At 35.5% G+C, this 15733-nt stretch overlaps 1 protein-coding gene across 2 annotated transcripts; it reads left to right on the forward strand.

Annotated features, from left to right (window-relative positions):
* Nucleotides 1-559: 559 nt before the first annotated feature.
* On the forward strand, nt 560-5199 carry LOC107862505 (plant cysteine oxidase 1). Of its 2 annotated transcripts, XM_016708109.2 has the most exons (6): nt 780-1200; nt 2549-2673; nt 2937-3084; nt 3487-3717; nt 4106-4257; nt 4749-5199. In XM_016708109.2, exons 1-5 carry the CDS (start codon nt 936-938, stop codon nt 4219-4221), a joined length of 885 nt encoding a protein of 294 aa, XP_016563595.2. In that variant the 5' UTR covers nt 780-935; the 3' UTR covers nt 4222-4257; nt 4749-5199. The 2 variants fall into 2 exon arrangements, with proteins under 2 accessions (XP_016563594.2, XP_016563595.2); XM_016708108.2 differs by lacking the exon at nt 4749-5199 and having other exon boundaries at nt 560-1200; nt 4106-4691.
* Nucleotides 5200-15733: the final 10534 nt, after the last annotated feature.

The raw sequence follows: 15733 nt of genomic DNA on the forward strand, positions 1-15733 counted from the left end.
AAATTAAAATGCACTTCCAAATCGTTTTTGTTAAAATCACGTTGGATTAAAAAAAAAATTCAAAATAAGTGTTTTTTACTCCGTTCAAGAGATAATTTGATCAATTTTTAAAGCTAAATTAAATTAAATTAATTCAATATCTAAAAATTGAAATTTAAATAATTAAAAACTATTTAAAAAATATATTTTAAAATGTTGATAAAAAATTATATTATTTACGTTTTAAAGAAATTGTGACGAGTCAAATAATTAATGGAAGGAGTATATCATAAGATTGAATCCTACGCTAAAAGGGTTGGGTTCAGATGGATTTCTCGAACAGTATTGGACTCATTACGTAATGTTTAATATGGTCAGTAGGGTTGTGTGCGTAACCCTTGAAAATTAGTAATGAAACTTGTCTAATGATGATTAGTACAATTGGAGAGAGCATTTCAAATTGATAAAAATCCACTATCTGCTTAATTCTGGTAGCACATAGGATTGGTTTTGTTTGGCCCCTGGTTTTATTTAGTAATCTTTGACCTCTACAAATTAAACTCAGTAATATAGCGTAAACATAAATCATACGTATATTCACTCCATATTAATTTATGTGACTTTTATTGTTTTTAATTTATTTAAAGGAAAAGTTATTTTTTATCCTTAATAATATAACTTATACAAATATCTAAATTTTGTTTTAAATCACAATTCTGAATTTTTTTTTTTCTTAAAATTTATGTCAAGTCAAATAATATCATATAAATTAAGACGGATGGAAGTAATATATACGTAATTCCATTATAAAATCCTCCCCATTTTTACAGCTATATCAGACAACGTCCCACCACCTGGCAGCTCCCCATCAATAGATATCAAGATTTGCAGCAAATTGCAACACTAGTTCTCAAATTTAATTTGTTGAGTTCTCTGTGGGTTAACTAATTTCCTGCATGAATATTGGGAGGATTTTGCTGGGTAAAACAAGTCTACCTGCAGGTCACTATTATTCTCTTATATCAAAGAAGAAGAAGAAGATGACGAACAAGAAAATGAGAAAGGGATATGAAAAGAGAAAGATGATGATGAGAAAGAGATCAATGGAAAACAATAATATGGTACAAAAGTTGTATGATACTTGCAAGCAAGTGTTTGCAAATGGTAAGGCTGGCTATATTCCTCCTCCTCCAGACATCCAACGACTGACATCGCTACTAGGTATGTCTCTATGCCTGCTTCTGATAACTGCTCATCAGTATTTTCACTAAGAAAATTCAAAATATAAAAAAGTTAAAACACAGGTAGTGTTATGAATTCGACAGTATTATGCAAATCACAATCAAAAAGAAAAACAAGAAGAGCACATAGATTTACGTGAAAATCCTTGCGGGAAAAACCACTGATAAAGGCAGAGGAAATTCACTATGAAGGAGAGGAGTACAAGGTTGGAGACGTAATTTTTGTTACATCCAAAACGACCCACTAAATGCACTTATATAATACATGCGTACAAATAAATCCTAAACCCAAATACATAAAGGTTCGGGATTGAGCCTATCGGTCCGATCCCTACGCTACCACCACAAACCCCACAAAAAATCACAAACATGGGTCGCACAGCGAAACTTTCGGACCAGATCAACATATCAACTCTAACACGTAGAGTAACAAGTTTAAAGATTTCAACATCTCTGGATGAATTTAACCCCTTAGCATTGCAATTATTCATCTTAGTATATAGTATATTAATAAGCAAAAAGATATTAAGTATGGATAAAGATAGTATTCATTTTCACCTTAAAATCTCAAGTTTAAGCTTTTTGAATCTGTGTACATATTGTTTACTGTATTTTATCAAATATAACCCCTTTGGGATAGGGGTGGAGATCGATGTGACACTTTTATCAAGTACTTTAATGATTTGATTATTTACCAGTGTATGGAATTTAGGAGTCATTTATTTCCTTTATCTGTTGACTGCGTATTCTCTTTCATAAAAGGAGTATTCACATCTCATTACGTGGCTTAATTAATTAATGAGCTAATGAAGCTTGCTACATGAGCCTAATAAATTTTCTACTCTATTAATTAGATTGTGTTGGTATGTACTTTGCTGGCTCATGACAAATTAATAAACTTTTTATATCATGGAGGATAGGTCTTATTATTTCGAAATTGAACATTATACAGTTATAATATTCTAGTGCTAATTTCACATATACCAGTTAATCTCTCAACACTAATAATTCATTATTCAAATTTTGAATCTAGATCTCGTCACAATTTTCAAGATGTGATCATACTTTATTAAGTGAATGAGGATTTAATTATTTTTCAAGCGTATGGAATTAAATAATTCGTAATTAGCCATTAGCTAACTTCCTCTATTTGTTGACAGCTACTCTCTCTTTAATTCAAAATTTTCACACGCCGCTACATATCAAAAAATAGCCAAGTTCGAGCAACTAAACTACTGATATAGTTTAGGTAAATTAAAATAAAACGCGTCAAATTTAAAGTAATTTTTATATGTTGCGCCTTATAATTTTGTACTAACGCATGTCAGATACTTTGGAGCCAAAAGATTTCAAGTTTACAGCACCTAGCTTGGAAGCTTCATGTGCAAGTCCTGGAACCAAGGAAGCTCCTCTTGTCACCTACATTGAGCTCCACGAATGCAACAAATTTTCGGTATTATATACTCTCTTTGTCTTAATTTAAGTGTCTTACTTTCCTTTCTAGTTTGTTCTAAAAAGTGTATTGTATCTTTTACATTTAGTAAGTTTTCCAATTTCAATATTATCCTACATGGCATGTTGATCAACAAATACAAAAGTCTCCTTTTACCTTTTTGCATTTTTGATCTTTTAAATAAGTGTTAATGAAAAATGTTGTTGATGCTCTATATATTGGAATTAATTCTTTCTTATTTTTTTTAAAAAAATAAATTGTAGATAGGGCTCTTTTGTTTGCCGCCTTCTTCAGTAATTCCTCTTCATAATCATCCTGGCATGACTGTGTTCAGCAAGCTTCTAGCAGGAACCATGCATGCTACGTCATATGATTGGGTGCAGATCAATCACGACCAAGTTAATAATAACTGTAAGAAAATCCTTTAATAATTCTGCATATTTATTCATCTATTTAAACATGATACAAGTAGTTAAATTAAAAGAATTTTAATTTAGTGCACAACTGACACTAATTGAACCTCGATTTCACCAGGTAAGTTACTAATAGTTTCACTAATTATGAGCAGCTAGCTACCTGCAATTATTGTTTAGGTGACGTGATAATGTAGAATTATTTTACATAGGTGCTGTACATTACCACGTACTCCCTCTCGTCCACTTTGTTTGACGCGATTAAAGAGATTTTTTTATAGCCACGCAAAATTGCTATAACATATTTAAATCTACAAGTTTTGATATATCAACCACAGATATATGACATCTTTATAAACTTCTAAGTTTTTTAAAGTTTTCATTTCTTTCTTAAACTCAGATACAGTACGCGAGCAGCAGGAATCAAGGATGAGATTGGCAAAGGTTCATGTTGACGGAGAGTTCACAGCACCATGCAATACTACAGTGTTATTTCCTGAATCAGGAGGAAATATACACAGCTTTAAGGCTATAACACCTTGTATCCTACTGGATGTTTTAGGACCACCCTATTCCCAAGTTGAAGGTCGTTACTATCAACATTACACTTATGATGACACTAGTTTTTCCGGTACGAAAAATAAACATCTTTACTCCATCTGTCTCATATTAATTGTTAAGATTACTAAAAATATTTCTCTGTCTCATATTAATTGTTAAGATTACTAAAAATATTTTTCTCAGAATGGAACTAATTATTTTTGTCCCATTTTATTCTTAGCGTTAAATGTTCTTAAAAAAAAAGATTGGTTGATTCTTGGTTCATAAATAAAATGCAATTTATTGGATAGAGATAATTGTATAGTCAAAAAATATTTTTTTGTTTATGATTGCAAAAGAGAAATGTGACAAAATAATATGAAACTGATGAGGGAATAATTGCTTGTCGGATGTATATGTACTGCTTCTTGCTATTGATATAGTATTATAATATAATTTGTGAATGGAATTGCATGCAGATGTTAAAAAAATGGAGGTGAAGGAAGATGAGACAAGATATGCATGGCTTGAAGAACGAAATGAGCAGTTCGTTATGTTAGGAGGAACATATGACGGTCCTAAAATTCAAAGATAAATTAAACCTGGCCCTCACGTATATTATATGATATAGGTAAATTATACGTTTTTGATGTAAAACAGCGTGCATTTTTTATGTACATTCAGTGCAGGTAAAAAAATGACTGCATTTCAGTCATACGTGAGTTTGCATGAGTTCAGTTGTATGTGCATAAACATCATTCATATATGTCTGAGTTTGTCCCGAAGTTGTTAGACTTGCAAATCATTAGTCACTATGAATTTGATTTAAATAGTGCTCCCAAAATTGATATAAGGGCAAACAACATAAGTTTCGATAGTTTGAAGTTTGATTATAGAGAATCTTCACATTTTGCATAATTACTGAAAATCTCAATTTTGTGTCTGTCGAGATACATAATTAGTTCCTCATACATCCAACGAAGATACATAATTTGTTGGTATTTTTGTAATTACGTTGTAAGGTGGTGATTTGTGTAAATATGGTAAGTTAAAGGTGTGTGTTTACGTTATTTCTCCTTTATTTTGTGCACTTGGGCCTAATTTTACTCGTACTCGCTTCAGGAAAACTATATGGGCCTCCATATACAAGGCCCAAAGATTTGGATCACCCCCACCTGCAAGGCCCACAAATGAATGGACTTGCTTTAGGTGTAACTGGCCTCTCTTTGACACTCAGGGTCCTTCCCCGAATAGAGAGAGAATTATCGCCCACTACCTTTGGGCAATTTAGTTTACAAAATATGTATACAGTGTATAAGTAGCGTATAATATGTATTAATATGCATATAATATACATATTCATATATATAATATAATTTTACATAACATATGCATACCACATACAACCGGATGTATATATACTATATACTTCGACTATATTTGATAAACTCGATGGTGAATGATATATATCGGTAGTTATCCCCTGAATAAACCATACAAATGACATGGGTTGGCCAGTTTTAAATATTTAGCCATTGTAAAAACATAAACAGTTTTTAGTTTTAAAAAAATGCAATTCTTTTCTATTTTTCACTTTATCAATGATTGGCTATAGATGACTCTATTACATCAAATTTTTACTTATTCACACCTCCATGTATAATAAAGTTACTCTAGTAAATAAGTACTACATCGATGGCATAATGAAAACTATCGATCTTATTGGTAGTTCAAACGTTAAATATACGGGTCTGGAGTGGGAGATTGTCAAACTTAATGAAGGATATAAATATCTTATAATCCAACTGCGGAAGCAACTGAAGTTCTTGCAATTGTTCAACAATAATTGCAATATAAAATCATATTTCTTTAAGTTTCGTTTGTGTTGTAAAACTAGCACAAATAATCAATGTCGCAAATTAAAGAACCATGCATGCTGGAATATTATAAATTTGTTATCATTTTAAAATATAATTCTTCACAAGAAGGTATACATAAAAAATTAGATAAGATTAATATCTCAAACCATAAGAAATGTGAAGATTACCACATGTAACCATGAGAAAGTTCTTTAATTTGGAATAATTTTCAGTAAATAAAACTAATGGAATGACTAAACAAGTAGCCCAGTACGTATACTAAGCTCTTGCCGTACATGAGATTCGCAAAAAAAAATCCAATCACAAGGTTCTGACTAAGCAAATATAAAGGAATGAAAGTATGCTTAAGCATTAATAAGCCTTGTTGGTCAACTGCTTAGATTTAAGCAAAGAAAATTATTGAGTAGCCAATCAGCTATGCATAAGATTCGGAGAAGGGTCGAACCATAAGATCTAAACAGCGAAAATTGTTCTAAACAAAGATAATATATAGTCATGCCAATTTTTATATAAATGTGAAAGTGAAATGAAAAGCAAAGTCATATCCAACTATTATTATTTAAATACTAGAATATGCTAAGTATATATAATAATTTTGACCTGGCAACAATCAAGTCCAAATTGTAAATATTTTACTACATTAATCTGATCAACTTTGTATCTTGATTGGCTAAGCTTTTAGCTGGCATGAGGACTATATAATTTGGAGTTTGAGAATTCGTTGATGATCATTGACTCTTTGAACGTCGAGTGTAAAAAACTTTAAAAATTAGATTTATATTAAAATTTAAAATTTGAATTTGTCTCTAATTATCGAGTTATTGAATTTGTCTAGTTTATGGTCAACTCTTTCATAATCTATTACATGACCTGGTGGCCACCTCTGATTAATTTCTCTATTATTTGGCTCCTATTTTCAGTTGCTTGTATGACTAGCTAGTTGGAAAGAAAGTCTTAAATTGTATTACTAATATTTAAATTTGTTAGTTCTTGGATCATGTTTCTGAATAAATAAAATATCTGCATGATGAAACGACTTATAAAATAAAAATTTATCCCAATAATTCAGTAATAACATATTGAAAGGTCATTGACCCTAATGATAATTAATTAATAACACGTCAAGGCATAATTGTTGCTTAGATGTTAGGCTTAACAACTCTTCCCTCTTTGCTAAGTCAAACCGGGGATCCAGGATTATTTTATTTTTTAAAGTAAATAGAGATACAAAATATATATTTTAAGGATTCGAGTTTAGGATATATATGTATAATTTGTAGTATTTATTTTGAGAATATTTTAGTATGTATAAAATTTAACATCAAGCTAGAAAATTCATATGAGTACGTAACTTTCACCTAGCCCACCCTAAAAGAGATCCAAATTTGGATTTTATTTAGTACAATATTTTATCAATATGTGCTTCTTCTATAGCAAAATATATATATATATATATATATATTAGGTATGGAAATTTATAAAGAATCAAAATGCATGTATTGTGTTCTATATGTGAATGTGACCCACAAAATCTAGGAAAGTACAATGACACTAGTTCTCATCTCTACAAATTGTAAACAAAAAAACAATATTTAGAAGTATACGAGTTATAAAGTTAACGACAAATTTCATAACTAATTCATGTTGTCCTCCATGTGAAATTTTGTTCTTTATTTTAGTTTGCTCCTATTTCATTTGGCGCAAACATAATATAGTATTCCATTAACAGTCTTTTTTAGCCAAAAAAAAAATAAAAATAAATTACAATATCTTGCTTTTTTCCGGTTGCAGTTTTCATACGATTTCTAAAATTAAATTATAATAAGAATATGAAAAAAAATAAACTAATAGGAACATAGTGTCACACAAATTATGGAGTAATAATTGGACAAAAAAAATTTGGCCTCTTCATACACCTTAAATATTTGTTTTGGCGTGTTAGATAAACTCATTCTTCTAAACATATTCTTCTGCCTATCCATACGGCATAAGCCTTCAATTCTTCTGCTCTATCAATAGAAAAAAGTATCAAAAATTACAATAAAAGAAATTGAAATTAGTTATAAATTTTATCGCTAATTTATTATGAAATTGTTTATAGCTAATTGATTTTTTAATAATCCATCTATGAGGGATGCAATTTTATTAAATTTAAATCCGTACAAAATTCGGATTATATTAAATTCAAAATATATTAGTCCCAATTAAATATTGCGGATTAATATAATTGAATTAATTATTTAAGTCCAAATAAGTATGGATTTAAATAAGGCCCAATATTTATTGGGTTAGTCCATTAATTTGGGATACAAATGATGAGCCCACTTTACTAAGCCCAAGATATTGTCATATTCTAGAGGCTCAAATAAGCGTCACGTGTCAAATGACGTGGCATGCCAAGTCAAGTGAAGGAGCCAATAGGACCGTGCCACATGTCAAACTGATGCAGCAGGCCCATGAAATAAAAGCCCATAAAAGGCGTCACATCACTTAAATCTGATTGGTCAAAGGAAGTCCATATTCATCATGACTCTTCCTTTCCTAAAACTACAAATAGGGGCTCATAATTCAGAAAGAAGACCCCCATACCCTAGAACCCTAACAAGTAGCAAGAGAAAGCTCGTGGATCAAATGTCGCAATTTCTCTAAAAAGTTCAAACATTCAAATCAAGTTCATCAAAGTTTAAGATCAAGACCGCAATATTCAAGAACAAGCTCAAAAGCTCTTGAATTCAAGCACAAGTCAAGATCAAGTCCCTCAAGTCCATCAAATCAAATTCAAATTCAAGACTAAGCTTTAAGCCCTTGAATTTATATTTGAAAAGGCGAATCAGAGGATTCATAGAGATTGTAACACTCACTTATTGAAATCAATAAAATCGATTGTTGCAATATTTTCTTATCTCTAATTATTTATTTTTCGCACTCGAGAATTTTATTGTCCAACAAATTCTGGCACGCCCAGTGGGACAATCTCTACCTCTCATCTCAACTTTTCATACTTCAAAGTTTAAGAACAATGAAATGACTTTCAAGAAGGTCAATTCTCAATCAATTGCTTCCAAGGCTGTAGATTCAAAGTTCTCTGCTGAAGTAGAAAGCATCCTTGGTGTTACTTTCGAAAGCCTGGGAGCTGTCACAAGAAGCAAGGCAGGCTTGCTAGGACAACAAACACATCCAGTGTCGTCCGTTCTAGCTTCAGTTTTTGGATCTTCAACCTCGAAAGAAACAAAATCCAATGCAAGTGCTTCAAAAGGAGGAAGCAGTGTAGCCGAATCGCTGAAAAAAGACTTTAGCTCTACTTGAGCATTTTGGTTCCAAATACTCTGGAGCCAAGAGTGATGGTCGTTCAACAAATGCATCATCTCCACGTACACCATATAAGCTAAGCACTTCAAAAATCAACTTATGTGATAATCCGTGTTAATATCCAACATCTCCGGTGATCATGCAAGCAATGGTAACTGATATCTCATCTATGGAGGAGCAGCTTGCGAATCTGACAAAGGCAATTGAAGGCCTGAACAACTATGTTCAGAATTAAGAGGCTAGGATTAATAAGATAGTGGATAGGGTGGAAGGCTTGATAGACGGAGAATCTAGCCATGCACCGGGAAAAGCTCTAGAGGTTCATGAGATAGAAAACCTTGTGAAACAAACACCGTCGACTAAAGAGGTGCAAGTTTCTGCTGAGGGAATGATCCCGATTGGGTAATTGAGGGAATTTATTGAAGGGACCCTCAAAGACAAGTATGATGTTGTCACCAAGCCTTCTCTTGCATATGCCAAGACTTACACTGCAAGAATAGATAGCCTCAAAATGTCTGTCGGCTATCAACCCCCCAAATTTCAACTATTTGAGGGAAAAGGTAATCTGAAACAACATGTCGCACACTTTGTCGAGATATGTAATAATGCTGGAACTTACAGTGACTATCTTGTCAAACAATTTGTTCGTTCCCTAAAGGGAAATACCTTTGATTGGTATACGGACCTTGATCCTAATTCCATCGATAGTTGGGAGCAATTGGAACATAAGTTCCTGAATAGCTTTTATAGTACAAGGCGTACAGTGAGCATGGTAGAGATCACAAATACTCGGCAAAGAAAGGACGAACCAGTCATTGACTTCATCAATCGATGGAGAAATGCTAGCCTAAACTGTAAAGATAGGCTCAGCGAAGCTTCTGCAATAGAGATGTGCATCCAAGGAATGCAATGGGGGTTTCTCTACATCTTGCAAGGCATTAAACCAAAATCCTTTGAAGAGTTATCTACTAGTGCTCACGACATGGAATTGAGCATATCTTCTGCTAGAAAGGAAGGAGCGTCTATCCATGACCCTCGAAGGGGAAAGGAAAAGCAAGAACCCAAGAGATGGGGTAAGTTTGTCCCCAAAAATGATAACAAAGAATCCATGAATGTTGATGTATCTCCGGTGAAAGGCACCAGAAAGGTGAGCAAGAAGCAAAGTGTAAAGACGACTTCTGGAGCACGTCCAAATCAGAAAACGTTAAAGGAGATGCAAGAAAGGGAATATCCCTTCCTTTCTGATGTTGATGAGATTTTTGATGAACTCCTTCAACATAAGCTCATCAAAATCCTAGAGATAAAGCATCCCAACAAATTTGGAAGGACCAATGACCCTAATTATTTCAAATATCACAGGCTCATAAGTCACCCTCTCGAGAGATGAGACAGCCAGTTCTCATCAAATCTCTATCACTTTTGGCTCGCTCGACCTGGTTAAAATTTATGTCAAAGAGCATAATGAGGAGATATTAGAATCGGACAGGTCTTCGATTGACGAAGATGATGATGAAGGTTGGACTCTAGTGACTAGACGCAGATGCAAGAAGATGAGTCTGCGAAAGGAGACGTACGAGCAGCCAACCAAAAACAAAGTGGTGAAGAAACTAAGGAAACAGAAGTTGGTTGAACTCCCAAAGAAGACGAGGGTGACAGAGTTTCACCCCCAGAAACTTCGGCATCCGATGACTTTAGAGGAATTCTGTGCGAGTTGGTTTCGTGTAAAGACTGCCCAAGTCAACCTTGAGGCGTCTTGTTTTAATACCACCAAAGAGGGGGCAAAGGGTGAGAATCTACCCATGGAAGTTCCTTCATCTTTCGAAAGGTTGGCTGAAACTCTTGGCGAAGAGGCACATATGTGTCATACAAAAATCACATTCATAAATAAGGATTTTCTGCTTGGTGAAACCCTACATAATCGTTCCTTATACATGGTGGGTCAAATTCTAGGAAAGAAGATCAATAGAATCTTGATAGATGAAGGATCTAGAGTCAATATCCTGCTTATCGATACGATGAAGGAGCTTGGCATCACTAATAGCGAACTGGACGAAAGCCGTATAATAATCCAAGGCTTCAACCAAGGGGGCCAAAGGGCCATGGGATGTATCAATTTGGGGATTAGTATGGATGATTTTCAATCAAACCCATTGATGCATGTGATCGATGCCAAAACTTCATACAATGTATTGCTTGGTAGGCCTTGGATGCACGAGAACAAAATTATCTCATCCTCTTACTATCAATGTTTGAAGTACCTCAAAAACGGAGTGGAAAGAACGATAGTCGCTGATGACAAGCCATTCATTGAAGCTGAGTCACATTTTGCCGATGCAAATATATTGTAGATGAGAAAAGGATTGAAGATGTCACCAAGACCAAGTATGATGATCTTGCATCTAAGAAAGTCGCGGTGACTATCGAAAAATTTGCCAACAGGAAGCCCTTCTTCACTTCGAATCAAGAAAGCGTAGCTCCTACGAAAAAAAGGCAACTCATGTTCTTCGCTACGTGCCAAAGGTAAAGAAAGAGGAAGATCACTCACCTGATGCCCAAGATAATGTGCTAAAGGGGCTAACTAACCTATCAGGAAGATTGATGCAATAAATCTATCCTCAAGGCCACTTGGGGAATCTGTGGCTCAAAATCCGCCACCAGATATGGCACTCCCTACGAAATGTACGAAGGATGGCTTCTATCCAAATACATACAAGCTATTTGTAAAGGCTGGATACAATCCAAATGAGCCATCAAGGTTGGGCAAACTTTCATCGAAAGGTACGACCATACAGGTACGTAAAGACCTAGGATATACGCAACCACCTCCAATTCGTATCTCCATAAGAAGAGCGGTTAGCAGCTACATCACTGTAGAAGAAGAGTCCACTGCATCCAATAAAAGGGCTTCTGTCTTTGATCAACTTGTAGAATCAACCGCAAGAACTTCTGTGTTCAAAAGGTTGGGTCCTATAAATAAGAAGAAAAACAACAAGCGCCAAAGAAGTCATCAAAGAAGTCGTCAAAGAAATATGCAACACTCTTCATTTAAAATCCAGAAGGATTTCCAAAGTTTGATTCCTTCTAGAATGAAGCGACAGACGAAACTGGTAGTTTCATGCAATGAGGTGTTAAAAGCGAAGGCGCATACTGTGGTTTATACCAAGCAACACGAAGAAGATAAAGAGAGTGTTGGCTCCTCATATCATGTTATGACCCAGAATGAGAAAGACGTCTCGTCTCAAATAAAAATTGATGAAGAGATAGAAAATGCCTTTTGGTGTTATCATATATTCGTCAATGACAATGATCCTCAAGAGGAGGAAGATGCTGGAGATGCTCCATCACAACTTGAAGAAGGATTAAAGGCCACAATAGATCCTTTAAAGGAAGTTAATCTTGGAACCGATGAAGAACCAAGACCAACTTACCTGAGTGTGTATATAGAAGTAGGGGAGGAAATCGCTTATATGGACATACTCAAAGAATATATGGATATATTTTCCTGAAGTTATAAGGAAATACCTGGCTTAGATCCAAAAGTAACGGTCCATCAGTTGGCAGTCAAGAATAGTGCCCGTCCTGTTAAGCAAGCCCAAAGACGCTTTAGGCCGGAGTTGGTTCCACTGATCAAAAATGAAGTTAATAAACTTATTGAAGCTGGATTTATTCGTGAAGTCAAATATCCCACGTGGATTTCAAGTATTGTTCCAGTACGGAAGAAGAATGGCCAAATTTGAGTTTGTGTCGACTTTCAAGATCTCAACAACGCATGCCCTAAGGATGATTTTCCAATCCCCATACCAAAGTTAATGATTGATGCCACCACTGGTTATGAGACAATATCCTTCATGGATGGTTCATCCGGCTACAATCAAATCCGTATGGCGCCAAAATATGAAGAACTCACTGCATTTTGTACGCCTAAAGGTATTTATTGCTACAAAGTGATACCTTTTGGTTTGAAGAACGCTGACGCCACTTATCAAAGGGCTATGCAGAACATCTTTGACGACCTGTTCCATAAAAATACTGAATGCTATGTGGATGATCTAGTGGTTTAATCAAGAAAGAGAGACGGCCACTTAAAAGACCTATGAATAGTATTCGAGTTACTTCAAAGATATCAACTTAGGATGAATCCATTGAAGTGTGCCTTTGGAATTACTTCAGGAAAATTTCTTGGCTTCATTGTGCGACACCTAGGAATTGAAATTGATCAAGTTAAGATTGATGCAATTTTGAAGATGCTCGAGCCTCGGGATATTCATGAGTTAAAAAGCCTTCAAGGAAGGCTAGCATATTTAAGGAGGTTTATCTCAAACCTGGCTGGAAAATGTCAACCATTTAGTCGTCTTATAAAGGACACTCCTTTCGAATGGGACCAAGCTTGTAGTAATGCCTTTGAGAGTATCAAATCATACTTAATGAAACCTTCAGTTTTTGCAGCACCCATACCTGGGAAGCCGTTGATACTCTATGTCGCGGCACAAGAAAGGTCGGTTGGAGCACTACTGGCTCAAAAAAATAGTGAAGGCAAAGAAAACTCTCTTTACTATCTGATCAGAATGATGACACCAAATGAGCTAAATTATTCTCCAATTGAAAAGTTATGTTTGGCATTGGCCTTCTCAATTCAAAAGATGAAACACTACTTTCAAGCTCATGTGGTTCGTATCGTGTCTAGGGCAAATCCTATCAATTTTGTAATATCAAAACCTGTCCTTCGTGACCGACCTGTAAGATGGTACCTTCAATTTCAACAGTTTGAGATTGTGTATGTTCCCCAAAAGGCCATAAAGGGACAAACATTGGCTGACTTCTTAACAGACCACCCGATACCTGATGATTGAAAACTGAGCGATGAACTTCCTGATGAAGATGCAACGGTCATTGAAGCTAGACCCCCATGGAAGATATACTTTGATGGTACCGCACATCGAGATATAGCTGATACCGGGGTGGTATTCGTCACTCCACAAGAAGAGGTCATCCCATACTCTTTTACCCTAATAAATCATTGCTCTAATAATGTTGTTGAATATCAATCTTTAATACTTAGACTTGAGATGGCATTAGACATGAAACAACTATAATTACAAGTCTTTGGTGACTCCCAATTGGTGATCAAACAGCTTTTGGGAAGCTATAAAGTCAGAAAGTCTGAGCTGCGACCATACCGTGATTATGCACAGAAGTTGATGGGGTGGCTTGAAGGAGTAACCCTCCAACATGTGCCAAGGAGAGAAAATAAGCAAGCCGATGCCCTATCTGCTCTAGCCTCAACCCTAACTCTTCTAAATCAGACCCAAGTTACTGTCCACCAAGAATGGGTAGTACCGCCCGCCGTCAGATGAGAATGTGGAAAACAAGGTTAAATACCTCGTTGCCGTGTCTGAAGCTGTAAAAAAAGATTGGCAACAACCTATTATTGATTACTTATGTTATGGGATACTTCCAGAAGATCCAAGGAGAAAGACTGACATTCGTCGCGTGCACCTCGCTTCCTTTACTACAAAGACACACTGTACAGAAGATCATTTGAAAGAGTACTCTTACGGTGTTTGGGAGAGGAAGAAGCAATTCAAGCTTTGCAAGAAGTGCACTCGGGAGTTTGTGGATCACATCAGTCTGGACCGAAGCTCCATTTTCACATTAAAAGGATGGGATATTATTGGCCAACGATGGTGAAAGATTGCTTGGACTATGCGAGATGATGCAAAGCTTGCCAATTCCATGCAAATTTCATACATTAACCTCCAAATGTGCTACATCCAACTGTAGTCTCTTGGTCATTCAATGCTTAGGGAATGGATGTTGTTGGTCCGCTACCGAAGTCTTCTGGTGGACATTTATACATCTTGGTTGCGACAGATTACTTCTCAAAATGGGCCAAAGTTGTTGCTCTTAAGGAAGTAAAGAAAGAAAATATTGCGAACTTCATCTGAGTGAATATCGTCTACCGCTTTGGAATCCCTCAACATATAATAACTGACAATGGCAAGCCGTTTGATAACAAGTTGATGAAAAAGATCTGTGACCTCTTTGGCTTCAAGCAGCGCAAGTCTTCAATGTATCATGCTGCTGCCAATGGTCTAAATGAAGCCTTCAATAAGACTTTATGCAACTTATTGAAGAAAGTCGTCTCCAAATCCAAACAAGACTGACATGAGCGAATGGAAGAAGCTTTATGGGCGTATAGGACAACTTACCGTACACCAACACAAGCAACCCCATACTCACTTGCTTTTGGAGTTGAAGCGGTCCTGCTACTTGAGCGTCAAATACCTTCTTTGAGACTGGCTATTCAAGAAGGGCTTACCGATGAAGAAAACGATAAGTTGCGTCTTGTGGAGTTAGAAGCTCTTGATGAGAAGAGGCTAGAGTCTCAACAAAATCTTGAATGTTATCAATCCCGGCTATCTCGTTCTTTCAACAAAAGGGTTCGGTTGAGGTACTTTCAAGTTGGAGATCAAGTTCTTGCAGTAAGAAGGCTTATTATCACTTCTCATAAATCTGGGGGCAAATTCACCTCAAAGTGGGATGGACCATATGTCGTACAAGAGGCATATTCAAATGGTGCTTACAAGCTTGTTGATGCAGATGGCGTGAGGATTGAATACATCAATGCCAAGTTCTTGAAGAAGTACTATCCTTGAAGAGAGATGACACTCCTTAAGGCACAAGTATAAACTGCATGTACACTCCTTAAGGTACGAGTATAAACTGCATGTCCACTCTTGGCCCGCAAGAGTATAAACTGTGTACGGCTCAAAAAAAATGAAAGTCCGCTAGGTTGAAAACCTCGAAAAAGGAGGCCTAGACAAAAGTTAGGACACATACAAAAAAAAATACTCACCAAGAACTACGTTGTGACTTGATCCTCTTCATTGAGGTACGTAGGCGCTTGGAATCTCATTT

Source organism: Capsicum annuum, chromosome 3 (assembly GCF_002878395.1).
Source record: "Capsicum annuum cultivar UCD-10X-F1 chromosome 3, UCD10Xv1.1, whole genome shotgun sequence".
In the NCBI taxonomy this organism is placed as follows: Eukaryota; Viridiplantae; Streptophyta; class Magnoliopsida; order Solanales; family Solanaceae; genus Capsicum; species Capsicum annuum.